The sequence below is a fragment of the Catharus ustulatus genome, chromosome 5 (assembly GCF_009819885.2).
Source record: "Catharus ustulatus isolate bCatUst1 chromosome 5, bCatUst1.pri.v2, whole genome shotgun sequence".
Classification (NCBI taxonomy): Eukaryota; Metazoa; Chordata; class Aves; order Passeriformes; family Turdidae; genus Catharus; species Catharus ustulatus.
This window is the reverse complement of record NC_046225.1, coordinates 75,635,536-75,658,640: the sequence shown is the minus strand read 5'-3', so window position 1 is coordinate 75,658,640 and position 23,105 is coordinate 75,635,536. Positions and strand designations below refer to the sequence as shown.

Here is a 23,105-nt window from a genome sequence, read left to right as displayed (position 1 = left end):
TTTCTCCCCCTCCTTCTGCTGTGTGTGCTTTGCCTTGCAAGCGAGCGAGAGCCAGCAGCATCTGCAGTTGGACTTTTTGGGGTCTTTTTTTATTTTTTTTCCGCCACTCAGGGTTTTTTAATTTTTATTTTAATTTCTTTTTCCTTCTTATTTTTAATTTTTTTTTTTTTTGCTCCTTTTCCCCTCCTCACTCACCCCCCATTTTTTTAGGGGGGTGGGCTGCCGCTTTTCCTTTTCCCCCTTTTCCCCCTCTCTCTCCGTGAGCGCGTGGAGCTTTTCCCTCCGTGTCACTCTGTCAAGTTTACCCCAAACAAGCCCAAACTTCGAGCAACCACAGCTTCACCCCCTTTAATTTTTTTTTTAATTTTTTCCCTCTTTCCCCCTCTTTCCCCTCGCTGTCCCCCCACCCTGCCAGCGCAGAGGGGGGCGAGCCGGGGCCCCCCGAGCCCCAGGACCCCCCAAGCAGCGCCGGCCGCTCCGCGCTCCCCTCTCCCCGCGCGTGTTGTGTGGGTGCGAGCGCGGTGCCTGTCAAGGGGCTGTTTCTCTCCCCACCCTCCTCCTCCTCCCTTCTTTCCAAATATGCTTTTTGCAAGTTTTGATCTCGTCTCGGCACTGGCTACCCTCGCCGCGTGCTTGGTGTCACTGACTTTGCTGCTGGCCGTGTCCCAACAGCTGTGGCAGCTCCGCTGGGCTGCCACCCGCGACAAAACCTGCAAGCTACCAATCCCCAAAGGCTCCATGGGATTCCCTTTAATCGGAGAGACCTTCCACTGGCTCCTGCAGGTAAGGAGGATTCCCTGCTCTTCGCTGGCAGCCGCGTTGGGACCGCGCTTTTTTGCTTTAATTTTTTTTTTTTCTCCCTGATTATTATTTTTAGGGTGCTTTCAGGGCTTTTTGTCGCTTTGTTTTTTCCCCCCTCTCGCCTGCTTTCCTCCCGATTGCATCATGCGGCTTCTCGGCGAGCTGGGGAGGGAGAGCCGGAGCCGGGGCAGCGCCGGAGCCGCGGGGGCACCGCCGGGCTGGCTCGCTCCTCTCCGGGCTGGGCTCGCCCTGGGCTGCCAGCCCCTTCTCCTCCTCCTGCTGCTGCTCTCCTCAGCCTCAATTCCTGCCAGGAACTCCGAGCCGTAGCGCCCGGGTTGGATGCGGGGGCTCCGGCGCTCGCGTCCCCCCCGAGCCGCGGCTCCGCTCCCGTCCGTGCCCCGCTCCCGGCGCGGCTCCCGCGGCGGGGGAAGCCCGCCGAGCTAATCGGGAGATTAACCCGGGATTAACCTCGCTAAACGCCCAACAGCGGCGGGCGGAGCGGGATCCCCCCCGCACCGCGGGGCTGCCAAAAAAAGAAAAAATCGGGGGGAAAAAGGGGGAAAAAATCCGAGGAAGGAGGAGAGCGAGGGGTGCCCGGCTCCGGGGGGAGCCTCCGGGAGAGCTCAGGGCACCCCGGAGCTCGCAGCATCCCGGGAGGGAACCCCCGAGGCGAAGCCGCGCCAGGGTTTCCCCCTCTCTCCTCCTAGCAGCAGCCAAAAAAAAAAAAAAAAATTAAAAAAAAAAATTAATTATAATAATCAACCGAGGATGCTCCCGCCCTTGATCGCCGCAGCCGGCGGCGGGGCAGGACAGCCCGGTCCCGGCGGGGACAGCGGCGGCGTCCCCCGGTGTCCCCCCCTGGGCAGCAGCGCCGGGGAAGCCCCGCCACGGCTCGGCTCGGCCGCCCGGCGCCGAAGGGGTTAACGGCACGCTCTCAATAGGGCTTTATTTTTTAAAGAAATTTATCAGATTTTTACAGGGGGACCAGAAAAGGGTTCTCGCTTTTCCACAGGCTCCGTCCAAACAGAGTCCAGGGCTAAAAATACAAAAATTTTGTATAAATTGGACTCCATTCGCAACTTGTGCCGCATAAAGGTGCTCTTTGTGCTGCCCTGGAAATGGTGTACAAATAACTCTTTATTAATGCCACAAAAAGGACTTTAATTATATTTACGCAGATCAAGAAACAGGGTCACCTGAACATCTGAACCTCACAACCGCGCTTTTGTTTCAAAATAAACACCCGCGCTCCCAGCCCGGCGGCGCGGCCGCGGCGCTCGCAGCGCCTCTCCCCGCTCGCCAGGGGGGTTTTTTTGGGGGGACCCCCCCGCTATTGCTGCGCCTCCGCCGACAAAAGCCCCTGGAGCATGTGGGAAAGTTATTAAAGTCCCTGAAATCTGGAGATTTACTTAGGCAAAGCGCTGCCCTTTTTCGAGTAAAATCAGCCTGAGAGAGGAGGGGAGGGGAAAAAAAGGAGGGGGGGAAAAAAAGAGACAAAAAGCGAGGGGGGAAAAAAAGGGGGGAGGGTGTGAAGGAAGGGGGGGAAAAAAGGGGGGGAAAGGAGAGAAAAAATAGGAATATGTTTAAAAGTGACACGGGAGGTAAAGGGAGAAGTAAAAGGGGAGGAGGAGGAGGAAGGGGGGGAGGAAGGCTCCGACCCCCGCCGGGCTGCGGGAAGAACGAGCTGCGCACGGGGGGAGAATTTTGGGTTCTGCCCCAAATTCCCACCCCCCCATCAGGGGGGTAACCCCCAAACACCCCCAAACCCCCGTGGGCACCCCCGCAGGGCTCCTGCTTCCAGTCCTCGCGGCGGGAGAAGTACGGGAACGTGTTCAAGACGCACTTGCTGGGGCGGCCGCTGGTGCGGGTGACGGGAGCGGAGAACGTGCGCAAGATCTTGATGGGGGAGCACCACCTGGTGAGCACCGAGTGGCCGCGGAGCACCAGGATGCTGCTGGGCCCCAACACCGTGGCCAACTCCATCGGCGACATCCACCGCCACAAGAGGAAGGTCGGTGCCACCGCTTTTTTCCACACCCCTTTTCTTTTTTTTTTTTTTTCCTAATTTTTTTCCTTTTTTAATTTCATTTTTTTTTTCTCTTCTTCCTCCTTTTCCCCCTGTGTTGATCCCTTAAGGGATTTCAGTGTGGGTCGGGGTGGGGTGGGGGACGCGTGTGTCGCCCTCCGTGGCAGGGAGGGCTCTGAAAAGGGCGAGTCCCCAAGGATTGTGACACCCCCCGAGGATTGTGACCCCCCCCTTCCCAAAACTGCAGGGACACCCCGAGGGGTTTCATTTGGAAGGGAGAATTTCCTTGGATTTCAGGGAATTTGGGGTGTGAGAGGGGGGTTCTGGGGTGAAGCCGTGTTTGGGGCGGGGGGCTGAGAGGTTTTTGTGTCACCCCAGATCAGCCGGTTTGGGGTGCTGAGCTCTCTTTGTGTCACCCCAGATCATCCCAGTTTTTGGGTGCTGAATCCCCTTTGTGTCACCCTCAGCTCAGCCGGTTTGGGGGTGCTGAGAGCTTTTTGTGTCACCCCAGATCAGCCCGGTTTGGGGGTGTTGATCCCCCTTTGTGTCACCCCCAGATCATCCCAGTTTGGGGTGCTGATCCCCTTTTCTGTCACCCCAGATCAGCCCAGTTTGGGGGTGCTGAGCCCCTTCTGTGTCACCCCAACCTCAGCTCAATCGATTTGGGGGTTCAGAGCCCCAGCAGAGGTGGGGACTGTCCCCGTGTCCCCTGTGCTGCAGGGCTGGTGGCACTGGTGGCACTGGTGGCACTGGTGGCGTGGCTGTCACACCCCCCCCCCTCCACGGCTCGGGCTCTTTCCCAGCTTGGATCTGGGCTGGGAATGATTTGGGATGAAGGAAGGGGGGTGTCCCCCCTTCCTCTGCGGTGTCAGCACAGCGCTGGTGACACTGCTGGGGACACGCGGCCGTCCCCATCCCTGCCCCAAGGCCAGCTCCCCGCTCCAGCAGCGTTTTCCTATTTTTGGAGGCTGTAAAATCCCTTCCAAACCTCCCAAAAATCCCTTCCCTCTTTTCTCCCGGGGGACAGGACGTGAAAACAAACAGCACATGACACCCATTAGTCACAATTTTTCGGAGTGACACCACAAAAAAAGAGAAAAAAAAAAAAAAAAAGCTGTGTCTGTCCCTGCCCCAAACCAGGACCAGCTCAGTCCCTCCGATTTTGGGGTTTTTCCTTAAAAAGGGAGATGTTTTTCCAACAAATGGGAACAGTGATGGGGCTGCCTCCATCCAGGAGGAGAATTGGTGGCTGGAGAGGTGCAGGGATTTGGGAAGGATGAGATTTCCTCGGCAGAAGCTCTGGCTCCCTTTAATTCCCAATCCTAGGAGGGTTTATGCCCTCTCCAGGGAAGGTTAATCAGGATCAGGCCGAGATCTGAAGGTTCCTCTGCCCCCATTCCCTGCTCTCTTCACCCTCCTGCACCTCTGGATTATTTTTTGCTCATCTAACTTGGCCTTAAACAACACGTGGCCAACCCTAAACTCTGCAACCCAAAGCTTTTGGAATAATCTGAATCCTAAAGGTCTCCCTGCGCTCCTCCAAACCCTCTTTGCGTCCTGATGAGGCGCTGGATGTCAGGAATTGTTCCCTGGGAGGGGCTGGGATGGAATTCCCAGATTTGCTGTGGTTCCCTGGGAGTGTCCAAGGCCAGGTTTGGGATTTGGAGCACCCAGGGACAGTGGCAGTGACAGGGAGTGGGATTGGTGACCTCCAACTCCAGCCATTCCATCATTCCACGATTCTTGGCATCACTTGCCATTCCAAGCCGGCAAAGATCCTAATTCCTCATTCATTCCTAAATCCCAATTAACTCCTAAATCCTAATTCCTACTTCAGGGGTGGCCAGAAGCTCAGGTATTCCAACAAAACCCTGTCCCAGGACGACCCCGGCTCCTTCTCCCGCTCCTTGGTGCTCTCTGAGCTCCCACAAACTCTTTTCCCGGGATCCGGGATACTCTGGGAATTACTTTTATTTTTTAAACTTTCCTTTTCATCGGCTCCAGGTCGAGTCCAGAGGGCTCAGCTCTGGAATTCAGGAATTTTAGCCTGATTTCTTCACTCTATCTCCTGCTAATCGCTGCTTTTGGGAGCTGAGCACCTCCCACCTCTCCCACCCTTGGGCCGCTCCCGGTTTAGGGAATCCTCCCTAAAAACCACGGAGATAAGCCGAGCCTGCCTCGAACGGGGTGAAAATCGATCGTTCTGCTCTTATCAAGATTCCGATGTGCAGATTAAATCTCTTCCCGTCAGGTGCGGCCTCTTCGGGGCTCGTTAAACCCGAGCTTTTGTTGTTCCGACTTCCAGCTCTCCCCACCCTGAAACTCAGCTCTGAGAAAGGATTTGGACCCAGGGCGAGCTTAAATCTTAAACCGAGCCTCAGGAGAAAGGATTTGGACCTAGGGCAAACTTAAATCTTAAACCGAGCCTCAGGAGAAAGGATTTGGACCTAGGGCGAGTTTAAATCTTAAACCGAGCCTCAGGAGAAAGGATTTGGACCTAGGGCGAGCTTAAATCTTAAACCAAGCCTCAGGAGAAAGGATTTGGACCTAGGGCGAGCTTAAATCTTAAACGTAGCCCGAGTTCTCCTCTTGGCCCACCAGGGAACCAAGGAAAGAACTTGGGAAAAGCAAAATTTCCACGGAATCCCCGAATTTGCACAGTGAGGGTGCAGCTCTTGGGAGATTCGGGGAAAGATCTGGAGCAGTTGGAGGCTCCGTGGAGAGAGGATTTCCTGGGAAATCGTTCTGGTGGATGGTGATCCAGGTGGGGTTTTCTGGGGTGCTCAGTGACCTCTCAGATTCTGGATTTGCTTCCTCTCCGAGCTGGAGCCGTCACTTGCTCCTTTCCAGCTCCCTGACCCTGCCAGAAATTGAGGCAGAATTCCCAAGCTGGTGCAGGATTTGAGGAAAAGCCGAGTGTGGAGCCCACCTCTGCCGCCCTCCCAACCTTTTGGGATCCACAAATCCCCCTCACCTTCCCCAAACTCCCCAGAGCTGCTTTTATTCCCAGCAGCTCCCATCCCAGCCCTGCCTGGCAGGCAGGCTGAGCTCTCCAGATTGTCACCAGCGTGGAGATGAGCTCCAAACCCAACATGTTCCTGCAGGAGCTTCTGGGATCTTGCCAGGGATCAGCTGCTTGCTGCAGCTTTCCAAGGAATTTTAGCTGCTCAGTGGAACTCCAGGATCGGGGAACTGCAGCTGGATCTGCTGGAGGATGCTTGGATGGGGTCAGGGAGAGGATGGTTGGGATGTTGGGGCTCTTCTCTCTTCCCTGTTTTCCTGTCCCAGCTGATTTTTGGGATCTTTATGGGTTCATTATCCCATTCCATAAGTATTGATCCTGTAGGTGTTGGTAAAGGGTTCTGGTTCCCAATCCAAACCCTATGGAAGCTCTCTGCTTTTTCCCATCCCAAAATTTATCACATTTCCCCTCCAGGAGCCTGTCAAAATTCCTATAAATGGGAGGAAACCTCCTTGTTTTGGGAGATGAGCTCTTCATTTTCAGAGAGGGAACCCCAGGAGATTGGGATCAGCCCGGAGCAGGGCAAGGCTGGGAATTCCTGCAGCAGGGAATGCCTGCATTGCAGATGTCACTGAAAATTCCTACAAACTGAGGAAAACCTCCCTGTTTGGGAAGTGAGCTCTGGGGTCATGGAGAGGGTTTGGGGTCAGCTGGAGGCTGGGAACAGGGAATTCCTGCCTCATGGAATCCCTCATTGCCCACAGCCAGGACAGAGCTTTGTGATCAGAGCAGTCCCCAAGGAACAAATAAAAGCAGCTCCCAACTCCTCTCCCACTTTTCTGGGATATTTATCCCAGCCAGGCTGTTCCTGGATCACAGAGTTTGTGTTGATGCTGGAGAAGGATCTGGGCCACCCCTGCTGGAGCTGGAGCTCCACAGGGAATTTTTGTCAGGAATCACCTCCGGGTTCCTCCCCAGTGGCTGAGCAGGGTCTTTGCTCCGGGTTTTTGGTGGCAGATCCCAGTCCCTGCCCATCCTGTGATGGATGAATGGCATTCCTGGGGATGGGAGCTCCTGCTGGAACTGCCTGGAAAGGGTTGGTGGGGTCATTCCAGCTCCTGCTCCATGCTCTGGTGGTCTCCTCATCCCATCCCTGTATCCCATCCCTTTATCCCATCTGCCATTCCCTGTCTCTTCCTTCCATCCGTGTCCCATCTGATCCCATCTTGTCCTTCTGGGCCTCTTCAGCTCCTATTCCCACCCAGATTTTGGGAGTGTTGATTCCAGGGTGAAAGGAGCTGTAATGAAGGCAAAACAAACCTGATTTTAGGGATCCTGCAGTCTCTGCTTTTATGGGATCCAATTCCAGCGGGAAGCTGGAATTCAGCACTCCTGTGCCTGCAAGGGATCCTGGTGGAGGAGGAAATGGGAATTGGAAACGACCAGGACACGGCCTTTGGGGTTTAGGTCAAGTCTGGGCAGGATCCACACAGGAAAGTTGGGATCAGAATTTCCTTGGGATCATCCTTGGCAGGATAGCACAGCAGAGCCATCCCAAAATAGGCACAAAAAAAAAAATTTAAAAAAAAGGCAAAGATGGAATAAAATAAAAGCAATCCATGGGATTGCTGGGGAGATTTCCAGGGACTCCAGGAGGGAGCAGAGCGGAGGAGCAGCCCTGGTTAGTCTCAGCTTTGTCCAAAGCTCCATCGCTCATTAACACACCACAATTAATGCTCTGCCTCCGAGGCACACAAGTGTTGAGCTCATTAGCACCGAGTGGAAAGGTCCGAGGCTTTCATATCGTTTGCGAGGGGATTAAGAACACAAAAGGGGCCATAAATTTACAGCCAAATATAAACCAGCTGCCGTGGGCTCGGCTGGGGGGGAGGGAAGCATCGGGATTGGGATGGGGGCTGCAGGAGGAAGGAGGGATGGGAGGTGGCAGCAATGGATCTTTTCCTACAAAAAACCTGCAGTGAGGTTGTTAAAAGGGTTGGGGTTTTTTTTAGAGTTTTTAGGATTTTTTTCCGTGTCTATCCAGCCCTCCCAGCCCTATTCCGTGTGCCCGTGGTGGAAAAGGAACCATCCCAACCCATCAGAGCCAAAAATTGGATCAAATAGGCTGAATTCCAGCTGCCAGCAGCTCCAGCCCCTTCTCCATGCCCTGGCAGCTTTAATCCATGGGCAAAAGCCTCTGGAGCTGGGAAAATCCTCCCTGGATGGAGGATCCTCCCGCTCTGGAGGAAGAATTCCAGGGCTGGGTTTGCTCCTGGGTTTTAGACCAAGCAGTGCTGTCACCCCCAGGGGTGTAAATCCAAAGTAACTCCAAGGGATTAAAAAAAAAAGAAAAAAAAAAAAAAAGCCAAATGGAGGAGCTGGCTAAAACACAAATTTGGGGAGATTTCGCCCCAAACTCCCCACAAGCTCCGAGCCTGCTGTGCTGGCAGAGCAGGATTGTGGCTGTGGGATGCTCTGGGAGCCGAATTTCCCCAAAGTTGGAATTTTTCTCCTTCCTGTGCCATCCAGGGTGGGAGTTTTAGGTGTTTTGGGGAGCCATGGAGAAGGGGAAGCCCCTCCCTGGGCTCTGAGCTGGGTGGAACTTGCAGAGGGATGGGGAGCAAATCTCAGGGATGTGAGGGACCAGGAACAAATCCCAGGGATGTCAGGGAGTCAGGATCAATCCTTCCATCCTTCCATCCCAAGGAACCTCCCCAGCTGAGGTTTGAATCCTGCTTATCCCTCTGGTGCTGACAGAGCTCTCCATCATTTCCAACTGGAATTTTTTCCCATGAAATCTCTCAGCTGCTGGTTCTCCAACTTCCTCCTCCTTACATAGGCTGGCCTTAAGTCGGGATCACCTTGTGGGGTCATCTCAGCCTTGTCACCTCCTCCCTGGAGGAGCTTAATCCTGCCCTGCTCTGCAGGAGCTCCTCAGGTGTTTGCTCAAACCATGGAGCTCTTGCAATCCTTGGGATTTCCTTGGAGGAATCCCTTTTCCAAGCTCTTTTTTCCCTTATTCCTGCCACGAGGCCATGCATGCTCTGGGAGGGTTTTTATTCCTTTGGGATGAAGTGGCTGCACCATGGATTGGGAATTTCCCACTCATCCCCTCCTGAGCGTGGCCACCTCTTGCTCTGCTCTGTTCCTGGTTTCTGGAATTCTTGGCAGGACCAAGGATTGGTTTGGTTTTAAGTCTGGCTTTGTCTCTAGGAGAGTCCCTGCTCTGGGTTACCAAATCCATGGGGATCCTTCCCTTTCATCCTCTCTGTGCTCCAGGAAAATGCATCCCAGTCAAAACTGGGATTTTTCTCCTAATATTTCACTTCCACATTGGGAAAGCTGCTCTCTTCCTCCTCATCTCCAGGGAAACTCATCTCCACACCCCAGGCTGTGATCCAGCCCATCCCAGGGTTGGAATTTCAGATGTTTCAGGTCTCTTCTGACCAAAACCATTCCATGATTCCCTCAGGAATGAGCCTGGTGGGTGTGTGGGATTCTCCTTCCCCACAGCTCCAGCCCAAAGCTCCATGCCCAGGGATCCCAGCAGGATCCCACATTCCCAATCCCTTTTCTCTGGACACAGCTCCCATTTCTTTGCCGTGACATCCATGGGATCGTTCTCTCTCCTTGAGGAGTGTAAGGTAAATTTTGTTCTCCTTTTCCTATAAACAAATAGGGAGAGCAGCATTCCAAAGCCCATGAATCCCAGTGCCTTTGCTATCCCCATAAATTTGGCTGAGGAGCCAAAATTTCTCAGTGGAATTTTGCAGGGGATGGAATTTTTGGGAGGCTGAGGCAGGTCCTGGCTCTCCCCCACAGCCCCTTCAACCTCTCAGTCTTTGGGATTGAAAGCAAGGCCTTGAAAGGTTTGGGATGGAGAACAAAGCCTTAAAGGGTTTGGGATCAAAAGTCTCCCCTGCCATTGTGGGGGATTTGTAGGAGAGATTCTTTGGAGAAATGCAGATCTTGGGCTTAAATTTATTCTAAACTTGACCAGAACTGCAGGAGTTTCTCATAATCCTTTTTTTTTTTTAAACATGGAAAAATCAAGGGGCAGGGACACCCCTTTGAGGTGCATCATGACATGACCCAAGGATCCAAAATGATCCTTCCATTTTTTTCCAGCAGATTTTTTTTTCAGAATCATCCCTTTGGCAAGGGCACATCATTCCTTTTAGCCTGGAGGCTCCAGCTCCTTCTCCCAGACTCTGGTTGGAGGCTGGAGCGTTCACGAGAGCCTGGATTCCTCCAGGATGGAGCCTTCCCTGCTCTCCCTTTTCCAGAGGAAAAAGGGGGAGAAAAGGAATCAGTTCTTTGCTGTGTGCAATGGCCAAACCTTTTATAAACAGTGTCTGGGCAGGAGAGGGATTTTTTGGAATTTTCTCTCCTTTTGTGGTGCCTTTCCAACTTTTTTTTTTGCTGTGTTTTCCCTTTGTTCCTGCTCCCAGCACCAGCACGGCCTCCTGCCCATGAGCCACCTCCAAAAATATCCCGGTTTTCAAGCCTGGAGCACGGGAATGGGCTCTGGAGAGAGGCAGCCATCCAGGAGAATGTGGTGATGGGACAGGGCTGGGACAAACACAGCCTGGTCTTTGGAAATGTGGGAAGAATTAGGACGAATCCAGGTTGAGATGCAGCTTTGGATGCTTCCCGACGTGTCCTGTCGGCCAAAGCTCCGGCAGGTGCCAAATTGGTTCCTGAAAACATTTCCAGGCTCATCCCGCCTCGTTGGGTCGGGCCAGCGGCTCTGGGCTGGATGGGATGCAGGTGGCTGATCCCAGAATTTCAGTTTTCCTCCTGGAGGAAGGAAAGCTCTGTTCCCTCTTCTGGGAGGACGTGCCAGGTGGGAGCGAGGGGCCTGCAAATCGTGGATGGCAAAAGGCAGGGATTGGAGTGGGAAGGAGGAATCCATGGAAAACACAGCCCCCCACACCCCAGCCATGCATGGAATCACTGCTGGAGCTCACAGAATTCCCTGAAATTCCCGTCCTTGGCCGTGGTTTAAGGATGGGACTGGGGACACTTTGCTGAGGCACTGGGGAGATATTTTCTGCCTTTGGAAAACCATAAATCCTTAAATATCCTTTCTCCATGCCAGGCAGAGTGGGAAGGTTCCAGCCAGGCTTGCTGGGTGGTGGGGTCTCTGTCGGTGTGGGTGGAAATGAACACCCTTGGATGCAGCAAATTCCCAGATTTGGCTCTTTGGGGATATATCCCAACCTGGAAAAACTGGGGGCTCTTTTCAGCATCCCCAAAAAATCCTGGCGCTGCCGTGAGCCCTTGTGGCTGGGTTGTGCCATCTCAGGGTTAACAAAGCTGAGCTTAGAGATGATTTTGCCTCTTGGCAGCTCTGGAATAACTTTTTTTTTGCCCTGATTCTCCTCGGCTCTGCCTGGATTCGCTCCTGGAGCAGCCGAGCCGCTCGGCTCGACTTCACTAGAGGGCGCAGGAATTTTAGGCTAGGAACGCGCCGGGGTTCGTCGGGGAAAGTTGGCTGCCTTCTCCTCCTTTTTAATCAACTGGAAAGATGCAGGGTTGAACTGGAGGTGACTGGAAGGGGATCCAGACTTGTGTCTGGCCGGGGAAGGATCTGCTGACATGTGGGATTAGGCGGTGCGAGCGCGGCGGCGGCGGCCGGGACGGAGCAGCGCGGCCGGGGCTTGGGACGTGGTTGGGAGCTCCAGGGAGCAGCCAGCTGGAGGAGCCTCCTGGCACGAGGAGAGCTCCCAAAACTGCAGAGAAAGAAAAAAAAAATCCCCCTTACACCCCCCCCCCAGTGCTTAATGCTTGTCAGGCTGGGCAGGTTCGTGTTGATCCCACAGGGGTTCGGTTTTCTCTTCTAAAGGATCTGTTCCCATCAATCCTTGGGACAGGATCTTTTCTCTTGGGAGCCTGGCTTGATCCAGGGGTGTGGATCCAGCCCCCCACACCACGGCAGCTCTTTTAGGGACCAGAGGCACATCTGGGATTGTGCTGTGCCCGTTCTTCAGGGAGCAGGGCATCCCAAAGTGCTTCTCCTGTGGGAAGGACGAGGCCAGGAGCCCCCAAGGACACCTCTGTTGGGATGGTGGCTCTGTTGGGATGGCAGCTCCAAGCAGGGATGTAGACCTGGTGCTCCTAAAGCACAGGTTGTCATTGTCCCCTCACTGGCCCTGCTTCCAGCTGGGGAAACTGAGGCCTGGGAAATGTTCTGGCACATTCTCTGGGAGCTCCTCAGCATGGGTGAAGGGCAGGTGAGAGCTGGATGGGGAGACAGCAGTGTCCCTTTGCCAGCCCCACCCGGGTGGTCTTGTCCCATCCCTGTGGAAGAGCTCATGGATCCATGGCTCCAAGAGTTCATGGGTCTGCATCCAACCCCAGGGGACAAATGGGGGAACAAGGGACAAAGGAACCATCCCTTCCCCACTCCCTTTTTACCTTCCCCATTCCCTTCCCACCTTCCCCACACAGCCCAGGGTCTCGGCTTTTCCCCCTCCAGCTTTTCCTGCCCGAGCAGCTGCTTTTTCCAGCGGAAAACGCCTGAACATCGCTGCCTTTCCCGGCTCCAGAGCAGCTCGGGATGCGGCCGCCCCGTCCGTGCCCTCGCCGCGCTCTCGCTCCCTGCTGTTCATTCATTCATTCATTGATCCCTCCTCTCATTCATTCATTCATGCCTCGGCTCCGTGCGGCCATCCAGCCATGGCTCCCTGTCCCCCAGGATGATCTGCTCGGATTCTCTCCCCTGTCCATCCTCCCATCCCGGGATTCCCGCGGGGAGCTCCGTGCCGGGCCCGCCGTGCGCCGAGTTTCACTCGGGGCTCAACCCGGGGCGTCGCGGAGCCTCCTGCCCGGAGCTGCGAGGGGACAGAGGTGTTTTTTCACCAAACAAACTCCCAGGGAACGCCGGGGCATTAGCAATGAGGGGTCGCAGCCAGGAAAATATTACCTTTCCCTCGGAGTGCTGACTGCGGAGGAAATTCTCACATTTACAGCTCCGGCGAGCCCGGCGCTCATGGAAAAGAGGGGGCGGCTTTGATTTCGCTCCTCTCGGTGGGTTTGATAACTTGGCAGCCCCCCCACCTCGCCTCCATTCCCGCCGGGAAGCGGCCACCGGTGGAGGCTCCGGCGCGCGGCTCCCTCCTTGCAATCCTGGTTTAATTGGATTTTCCTGGAGGCCTGCGGTGCGTGTGCGTCCTGCCCCGTGCGTGTGTGTAGGTTAATAAAAAATAAACAAACAGCACTTTCCCCCCTTTTCTCGGGGAGGGATGCGGCGGGAATGCCGAATGAAAGCGCTGCTGTGCCGGGAAGGGACATTCCTGGCATTGCTGAGCTCCTCGAGCGGGCCCGGGCCCAAATTGGAGGAAAAAAATTGGAGTAAGGAGCCGTTAGCGTGGGGGACCTGGGGAGGCCCAGTCCTGCTCACTGTTTACTCGCAGAGCTTAAATTAACGCTGGCTGCTGACATCAGGAATTTTTTTTTTTTCCCCTGGTTTCCCAAGGAAATGAGCCGAGGGCGATCGCGGCCTCTGCGTACGTGCAGAGGCTCTTCCCCGCTTGAACCCCTGTCGGAGTTCAGCCAGATTCCACAGAGATCCTAAAGGCTCCAAAATAATTATTTTGCTTCATTTTGCATCCGTCAAAAAAAAAAAAAAAAAAAAAGAGAAAATAAAAAGGTGGTGGAGAGGTGGGAGGAATTGTCGGTACTTCCTGTTGGGAGAGTTGCATTTTCCCGTTGTGTTTTTCTGTGCTGGACACTGGAGAATCTGTGTGGAAAAGCTTCACTGGGGACACCCAAACCATGGGATGAACAAAACTGGGATCCTTTAGACATGGAGAGCTGGCTCTGTCCCTCCTGCCACTCGTGGGATGAAGGAATTGCTCCCATCCCCAGCTCGCTCCGTTATTCCCTGTCACTTGTGATGGTGGTGGTGACAATCAGGAGGAGCTGGTGGCTCTGGCTGTTTTTTAGGAGCTGGTGGCTCTGGATGGAGAGCTTGGAATGGTGACGAGCTCTTGACCTTGGTGAAGGCCAAGGGTGTTGGGGCTGTGTATAAACCTCTCCTTGCTGTTCCCTGTGGGTTTTCTCAGAGATTTTCAGCCGTGAGGCTCTGGAGAGTGGGAATCAGGAGGAGCTGATGTTTCTGGCAGCTTTCTTAGGAGCTGGTGGCTCCAGATGAGGGGCTTGAAATGGTGACAACTCTTTGTGATGACCTTGGTGAAGGCCAAGTGCGTTGGGGCTGTGTAGAATTTTTTTTTTTTTTTTGCTGTTCCCCATAGGTTTTTTCCAAGATTTTCAGCTGTGAGGCTCTGGAGAGTGGGAGTCAGGAGGAGCTGGTGTTTCTGGCAGCTTTTTTAGGAGCTGGTGGCTCTGGATGAAGAGTTTGGAATGACAACTCCTTGTGACGACTTTGGCGAAGGCCAAGTGCGTTGGGCCGCATAGAAATTTTTTCTTTTTTTGCCATTCCCTGCAGGTTTTCTCCAAGATTTTCAGCCATGAGGCTCTGGAGAGCTACCTCCCCAAGATCCAGCTGGTGATCAAGGACACCCTCCGGGCCTGGAGCAGCAACCCTGAGTCCATCAACGTGTACCACGAGGCGCAGAAGCTGACGTTCCGCATGGCCATCCGCGTCCTGCTGGGATTCCGCATCCCCGACGAGGAGCTCGGCCGCCTCTTCGAGGTCTACCAGCAGTTCGTGGAGAATGTCTTCTCCCTGCCCGTGGACCTGCCCTTCAGTGGATACAGGAGGGTGAGTTTGGGTTCTCACCCTGATAGCACCAATTAATTAATGGGCGGTGATTGATCCACGCCTCTCCCGGTTCTCGGCGGGATTTCTCATCCTCTGACCTCAAGGAGTCCACTTTGAGTCAGAATTCCTGATTTAGTGGAGAAGACAGAGGAAAATCCCTTGGTGATTGGAGTGGTTTGATAACAGAAAATAGTCAGGATTAGACCAGATTAATTAATATTTTTCCTCATTTGGCAATTTTCCCATATTTTTTTAGTATTTTTTTTCCCCTCTCCTTTTAATTCCTCCTCGGAGTGAAGCAGGTCCTTGTAATTCCAAGACCTAAAACAGATCCTTGTAACTCCCAAAACTAAAACAGCTCCTTCTAATTCCTGGAGCATTCCAGCTTTTTTTTTTTTTTTTTTTTTTTTTGATGAACCACGCAAAATGAACACATAACAAAAAACAGACATAAAATCATATTTTTTTTTTTCCTGTGGGGAATTCTGATAACAGAAATACAGGGGGGGCTCAAAATTTATTTTTGTGATATCCCTGCAAATCTTTTTTATTGCTGTTTGCCCACGGGAATGATTGCATCCCCTCGGAGCCCGGAATCATTCCCAGCAGCAGGTTTGCCCCGAGCAGCTGCGCTCCCGTAGGAATTGCTTTACTGGGACCAGGTGATCAAATTGCTCGGGAAGGGGATTCTTTGGGATGAATGGGCTTTTCCTTTGAGAGATAATTTTCCCAGGGATTTCCATGCATCCCAGGAGGAGCCGGGGGGCTGTGAAGCGGTGCCGGACAGGGGCTCCCAGCCCAGACCCATCATTTACACCTAGGTGTTGATTACTCCTCCTGTGATCTCCCCCACTCCAGCTTTACTCCTCCCGCCCAGGGGACACCTCCAACATCCTCACACCCCTCTTTGAGCCTCTGCTTTTATGGCTTGGACCTGTCCTGGGCACATCTGCAGCTCCTGGGATGGGCAAGGTGCTGCTGGTGGTGTGGTCTGAGCAATTCCCGCTCCACAGGGAATCCGGGCCCGGGAGACGCTGCAGAAGGGGCTGGAAAAAGCCATCCAGGAGAAGCTGCAGAACACGCAGGGCAAGGACTACGCCGACGCCCTGGACATCCTGATCGAGAGCGGGAAGGAGCACGGCAAGGAGCTGACCATGCAGGAGCTGAAGGTAAAGCTCTTCCCCAAATTGTTTTTATTCTGCTCAGGGCAGGGCCTTCCCCAAGGGGAAAACTTGGGATGCCCCAAGGAGGGATTTGTGGGGCAGAGATGAGCAGTGAGAGCTGGGTGACCACGATGTGTTGGTGGATCCAAACCAGCTGCTTTATTCATCTTCTGGTTGTGCCCAGCCCTTTCTGCAAAGCATTCCACCGAATCGTTCAGCTTGGCAAAGTCCAGCCTCCATCCCCACTAAACCACACCACAAAACTCCACCCCTGCTCGGTTTCTGAACACTTCCAGGGATGGTGGCTCCATCCCTGTCCCAGGCAGCCCCTTCCAGTGCTTGACTCCTCTTCCAGGAAATAAATTTTCCCCGATATCCAACCCAAATCTTCGATCAGCTGCATCCCTTGACCTTTCCACTTCTCCTGGTGCCTTTTGCAGGGCACAGGAGCCCCTCAGCAGGTTCTTACCTGCAGCTGGTTCCTGCCGTGCCAGCAGCCACCTCCTGGGTTTTTTTGTCTGATCCTCAGAGGTTCTGGGTGAAGCTCCTTGTGCTGGTTGTGACCTTCCAGCTAAATGTGATCCAGCTGTGGCTTCCCTAATCCCTGGAAGAGTCCAAGGCCGTTAACAATGGACACAAACTGCCCAGGAATCACCCAGGAGAATCCAACATCTCCCTTTGTAGGCCACATCCCATTTTTCCCCTCTCCCAGCTTTCTGATGTGATCTGTTCTCAGATCACTTGGATCTTAAATCTCTGGAGCAGCTGTTCTGGGGGAGAATCTGTGGCTGCTCCATCCCTGGCAGTGCCCAAGGCCAGGTTGGATGGGACAAACCTGGGATAGTGGGTTGGAACAATGTGATCTTTAACTTCCCCCCATCCCAAAACCACTCCACGATTCTAAAGCCAGGCTGGAAAATTTTAGGGGAGAATAACACCCCAGAGCACCGTGAGGTGCCCAGGTTGGTGTCCCACCCCCGTGCCTCACCCTGGCTCTTCCCTAATCCCTGGAAGAGTCCAAGGCCGTTAACAATGGACACAAACTCTGCCCAGGTTTCCCTCATGTGGGGAATCACCCAGGAGAATCCAACATCTCCCTTTGTGGGCCACATCCCATTTTTCCCTCTCCCAGCTTTGTGACGTGATCCTTCCTCGGATCACTTGCATCTTAAATCTCTGGAGCAACTGTTCTGGGGGAGAATCTGTGGCTGCTCCTTCCCTGGCAGTGCCCAAGGCCAGGTTGGATGGGATAAACCTGGGATAGTGGGTTGGAACAACGTGATCTTTAACTTCCCCCCATCCCAAAACCACTCCACGATTCTAAGGCCAGGCTGGAAAATTTTAGGGGAGAATAACACCCCAGAGCACCTTGAGGTGCCCAGGTTGGTGTCCCACCCCCGTGCCTCACCCTGGCTCTTCTCCTGCCCCCCAGGACGGCACCCTGGAGCTGATCTTTGCCGCCTACGCCACCACGGCCAGCGCCAGCACCTCCCTGATCATGCAGCTCCTCAAACACCCGCGGGTGCTGGAGAAGCTGCGGGAGGAGCTGCGCAGCAAAGGGATCCTCCACAACGGCTGCATCTGCGAGGGCTCCCTGCGCCTGGACAACATCAACGGCCTCCAGTACCTGGACTGCGTCATCAAGGAGGTCCTGAGGCTCTTCACCCCCATCTCCGGGGGGTACCGGACCGTGCTGCAGACCTTCGAGCTGGACGTGAGTGCTGCCGCACCCTGAGCTGCCCAGCTCGCCTGAGCCTGGCTTAGAGGAGGCTCTGAGGGGATTAACAAAGTCCTGCCTAATTAATAGATACAGCTGGTGGCAGGACAAAGGGACACAAAGCCTTAAGCTGCACCAGGGGAAGTTTGGGCTGGATATTAGGGAAGAATTATTTCCCAGAAAGAGTGGCTGGGTGTTGGAATGGCGTGGCCAGTGAGGTGGTGGAGGCACCATCCCTGGAGAGGTTTAAGCCTGGATGTGGCGCTGGCTTTGTGGATGAGGTGGTGTTAGCTCACAGTTTGCACTCCATGCCCTCAAAGGCTTTTCCAGCCTAATGAATTCTGTGATTCTGGCCATGGGATTTGCTCCAGATCCAGCAGTGATGGGATGTGGAGCAAGGGATGCGCCAGCGCTGCCAGGGAGCAGACGGGTGTGATGCTTCAAAGCCCAGCTCGTGACAGTGACGCCAAATTCTGAGCTGGGGTGTGACAGGGGAAAGGTTTACAGCAAAGGGCATCTCCAGGCTGCTGGATGACAGGCGGATTAGTCACCGCCACGGCTGGAATTTCCTCCCAGCAAAACAAAATCTCGGGAGCTGCCTTGTCACTGTAAATCCTCCTAATGCAGTGGTTTGAGTCAGAGACCTTTTAAAGTGCTCAGGGGATGATAAATCCACCCCATTTCTCATCGCCCGGGCCCCGCCGTGGGTGTTGGGTGTGTGGTGCTGACAGGCAGCGGGGTGTGGGATGCGCTGGGATCCCTCTGGGATGCTCTGGGATGCTCTGGGAAGGGCTGCCTGATGTGTGGGGCTGCAGGGAGAAGCTGCTTCCCCTGCTCAGCACCATGGGGCTCCTGGTCATTCCTGCCAGTGACCACAAAGCAAATAAATGGATGAATCATCCCACGGATCCTTGGGATCCTTGGAGGGATAAAGCCAGGAGTTGCATCTCTTCGTGCTGTGCTGTCTGGTTTTCCTTTAAATCTGCATCATGCTTGAGGGATAAACCCCCCAAAAAAATGGGAACAAGCAAGGAAAATGGTGAGGGTGGTGCGGGCTGGCACAAATTGCCCAGGGATTGTGGATGCCACATCCCTGGAAGTGCCCAAGGTTGGATGGGGCTTGGAGCACCCTGGGATAGTGGAAGGAGGGAGGGACAGGAGGAGTTTAGGGCTCCCTCCCAACCCAAACCATCCCACAGAAACAAAATCCCTGTCTCTCATCCCCCCGCTCCCTCTCCAGCAGCCTTGACCCACTCTGCTCTTCTCTCCACCCTTTCCCCCCTCCCCGCAGGGTTTCCAAATCCCCAAGGGCTGGAGCGTGATGTACAGCATCCGGGACACCCACGACACCGCTCCCGTCTTCAAGGACGTGGACGTCTTCGACCCCGACCGCTTCGGGCAGGGCCGGAGCGAAGACAAGGACGGCAGGTTCCACTACCTCCCCTTCGGAGGAGGCGTACGGACCTGTCTGGGCAAGCACCTGGCCAAGCTCTTCCTCAAAGCCCTGGCCATCGAGCTGGCCAGCACCAGCCGCTTCGAGCTCGCCACCAGGACTTTCCCCAGAATCACCCTGGTGCCCGTGGTCCACCCGGTTGACGGACTCAAGGTCAAATTCTTCGGACTGGATTCCAACCAGAACGAGATCCTGACGGGCACAGACGCCATGCTGGGGGCCACCGTGTAAAGCCCGCGCCGGTGGCACCAGGGACGGGCGGCCGGGGGACGCAGGGGTGGGGTGGGGGCGAGGGGATGGACAGCAGGGGAGGACAGAGGGATGAGGAGCTTCTCCACGGCGCTCACCTCCGCATCGGGACTGCTTTTCCAGCAGGGAAGCTGCCGGAAGCGTTTTCGCTCTTCCCGCGGGACGCGGAGAAGGTCGGGGCCGGCGTCGTCTTGTTGCGTTGGGAAGGAGGAAGATCCACAAAAGCCGAGTCGAGCTGGGATGGCTGACCATACACAGTATCTAAATATTATAAATATATATATATAAATATCTATAAAACACTTCTGCTGCCAGGAGGAGAAGGCCCGACTGCAGGAAAGGCTTGGGAATCAGCCGAGGATCTGAGGTCTGGTGTCCCGGGGCAGCTCTGGGGTGACCTCTGACCATTTTTTTTAACAGTGTTAAATTAGCTGGTGATAACAGTGTTTTTATGTTTTTTGAGGTGGTTTTTTTTTGGGTTTTATTTTTTTTTTATTTCATTTGTTTGGTTGTGTTGTTTGTTCCGGGGCATTGGAGCCTTTCCTTGGCCGGGGGGACACAACGCTGCCCATTCCCAGCCCCTCTCCCGCTGGTGCCGGGGCAGGCTGGGGAGGAGGAGGAGGAGGAGGGATCCTTTTGCTTCCCAAAAACCCCCTCCTGTGGTGTCTCAAGCCACCCCCGAGGCCTCGGGAGAGGCAGATTTGCATTTTCCAAGATATTCCAGGGCTCTGGGCAGGGGGATTCCCTTTTTTTTTCCTCTCCTTGAGTTTCCTGCTGCTGCTACCTGGCCTGTGAGCACCTCCTCCACTGCAGCCCCTCGCCAGCCCTGGGGACATTTTGGGGACATTTCGGTGCCTTTGCTGTTCCCTCAAGGTGCTGGCACCAGCCCCCGAGCCCAGCACGGCTCTGGGGGCAGCGGGGCTGCTCCTGCCAGAGGCATTTGCATTAAAGGTGATCTCTCGAATTGAGGCAACGCGCGCATTTGTTTGTCTCGTGTTTGGGGCTTTTTTGGCAACGGGAGAGCTCGGCAGGAAGGAGAGGGCTCCATGTCAGCTCCCACCCCGCATCCCAGAAGAATTCCAGAGCCTCTCCAGCACAGCCAGCAGCCACCGAGAGGTATCTCGCCTTCCATTTGCCGGGGGAGTTGTTTCATTTTTGGTTTTTTGCATGCAGGAAGCTTCTGGGTCGAGTTGGAGATTTGGAGGGGTTGTGTCAGGAGGGTGTGGAGCAAAAGCTCCCCGAGCACCTGGGCAGGTGTTGGGGTCAAACATCAGCCTGGGAGATCCCTCTGTGATTTGGGGCAGCTCTTCCATCCCATCCCGTCCCGTCCCATCCCATCCCATCCCATCCCATCCCATCCCATCCCATCCCATCCCATCCCATCCCATCCCATCCCATCCCATCCCATCCCTCCGAGGCTGTGGGGGCAGCTTGGCTTTCAGCTCCAAAGGGATCCAGAGAAGTCCGAGGGCTTGGAATAGGGAAGGGGCAGGGGCAGGTGTGGCTCACCAGGTGCCTTTGCAGGTTGTGCTTTTGCCTCTCGGGAAGGTCGCGGGAAGTGTGAAGTGCGCGGAGGCGAGGCCGCCTTGGCCAGCGCGGCGCTGGCGGGGGCAAGGAGGAGGGAGGGAGGTTTGGAGCCAAGGGAAGCACTTGAGGTTGGAATGCCGTCAGCCAAGCTGCCAAAATTCCCCCCCACTGGAGCATCCCAGGGGATGGAGCTCCCTCCCACCACAGCTTGGTTCGAGCTGGGATAAAACTCCCGGGATTCCAGGATTCCCAATTCCCGTCCCCATCCCGGCCTTGGTGCTGGGTGGTGCCAAACCCCAAAGGAAGCTCTCAGGAGCTCTGGAGCAGAGGCTCCGAGTTTTCCAGCCTGGAATTTTTTAAAAGGAACACCACCAGCTCAGGCTCTGTTGGGATTCCAGGCGTTTCCTTGTCCCTGATGGAGAGAAAACATTCCCGAGCCATGGAAATCCCAATCCCGAAGGGCAAAGGGGACACAAACCTGGATGTGGTGGGAAGGGGGAATCCTCCAGGGACAAACATCTGGGCACAGGGAGGTGTCCGTGGGTTTTGTGGGATGAGGGAATGGAAGGGGATGAGCTGGTTCCCACCCAGCAGCCCCTGTTTCCATCTGGGATTTGTGCTTGGGGACGGGAAAGGGAAAAGCTGGAGGGGACAACAAGGATAGGAGGTCTGGCTAAAGAAATCCCTTGGATTTGTCCAGCAAAACCTCTTGGAGAGACTTTTCTGGAAGGGCTCAGCCCCTCTTTTCACGGGGAATCAGGGAAGGGTGTTTTCCCTGAAATTAGAATTTTAGCTTCGATGTCGTTCCAAAGTGAGAACCAAACCTGCTCTGGAGTGAGTTTTGGTGGGAATGGGAGCTGCAGCCATCCCTGAAATTCCATTTACATCCCGTGGACATACAGTGTTTGTGTGGGGGAGTATTTAATCCAGGCTGAAGTAAGCCAGGCTTTGTTGTTCCAGTCCTAACTAATATAACTTGACTAAAAAAATAAAGTTGCTGCAGTGGGTTTGCAGAATAAAGCACTTTGAATCTCAGAATTTTTTTTTTTGTTTTTTAATTAGCACAGTCCAATTTGCTATAATATTATTTTATACACAAATTTTTTTTTTGGTCTGTCTTTATAAACTATTATAAGTGCTATTTTTGTTATAATTCAAAAATAGATATTTAGGATAAAGTTGTGCTGTTAAATATTTGTTATTTAGTAAAAATATGATTTTTTTTTCCTCTATTGTAAACGTTGTCTGGGAAAAAAAATATTAATGTTCTATCCTATTTGTTTTTAATATTAAAAAAAAAAAAAGGAAAAAAGCACTTGTGGGGTTTTTCTGTTGGGGAATTGGTGCCGTGTGAGGTTGTGTTGCAGTCACGTGGGTTTTAATATGTACAGAATATTCTGTGTCCCATATTAAAATGAATGTTGTGTATTTTGTGATCCCAAAATAAAACAAAACAAAACAAAAACAAATCCTTGTTGCTCCTTTCTAGAATTCCAGGGTAAGAATGGTTGGAGCTCCCGGGTTTTGGTGTCGTGTTCCAGGTGCTCTCCGGGAGAGAATCCCAGGAATTGGGGCAGCCATCCCATAAAATGGGATTTTGGCTTCCATCTCCATGGTCAAGGTGAACCCTGGCTGATATGGATCCAAATACAGGAAATTCCACAATAAAAAATAAAATAAAGTAAAATAAAATATAAAATAAAACTTAAAAAATAAAATAAAATGTAAAATAAAATAAAATAAAAAATAAAATGTAAAATAAAATCTTTTCATGGGGAGGATAGTCAAAATTTGGATCAAGTGCCAGAGGTTTGGAGTCTCCATCCTGGAGACTGCCAAGCTGAATCCTGGCTGATACAGATGCAAATAGAGGAAATTCCACAATAAAATAAAATCTTTTAATGGGAGGATTGTCAAAATTTGGATCAATTTGGAGTCTCCATCCCTGGTTGGCCTGCACCACCTGTCCAAGGTGAACCCTGGCTGACACGGATCCAAATACAAATCCAAATCTAAAATAAAATAAAATGTAAAATAAAATATTTTGTGGGGAGGATTGTCAAAATTTGGATCAAGTGGGAGATATTTGGAGTCTCCAACCCAGGAGATTGGACATGGACCTGAGGACCTAGACCAAGTGAATCCTGGCTGATAAGGATCCAAATACAGGAAACTCCACAATAAAATAAAAATAAAATTAAAATAAAATAATTAAATAAAATAATTTTTTAATGATCATGTGTTGAATTAAGTGGGATAGATTTGGAATCTCCATCCCTGAAGATTGGGCAGGGACCTGAACAAGGTGCCCCAGCTCTGATGTCCAGCCCATCCTGAGGTTTTTGGGAGCTCAGGATCCCACATTTCTGCCCAGATCCTGCTTTGGGAGCTCAGGATCCCCATTTCTGCCCAGATCCTTTCTTGTCTCCCCAGGAAGAGAAGGAGGGAAGGCAAGGCAGATATTCCAGGTGTGTGTTTT

At 53.3% G+C, this 23,105-nt stretch overlaps 1 protein-coding gene across 1 annotated transcript; it reads left to right on the top strand.

The window, feature by feature from the left end:
- Nucleotides 1–478: 478 nt before the first annotated feature.
- On the top strand, nucleotides 479–19,106 carry LOC116996650 (cytochrome P450 26B1). The gene is made up of 6 exons (XM_033060527.1): nucleotides 479–783; nucleotides 2,588–2,812; nucleotides 14,242–14,517; nucleotides 15,531–15,686; nucleotides 17,113–17,394; nucleotides 18,689–19,106. The coding sequence occupies exons 1-6, from the start codon at nucleotides 580–582 to the stop codon at nucleotides 19,079–19,081; spliced, it is 1,536 nt and encodes a 511-aa protein (XP_032916418.1). The 5' UTR covers nucleotides 479–579; the 3' UTR covers nucleotides 19,082–19,106.
- The last annotated feature ends 3,999 nt before the right edge of the window (nucleotides 19,107–23,105 follow it).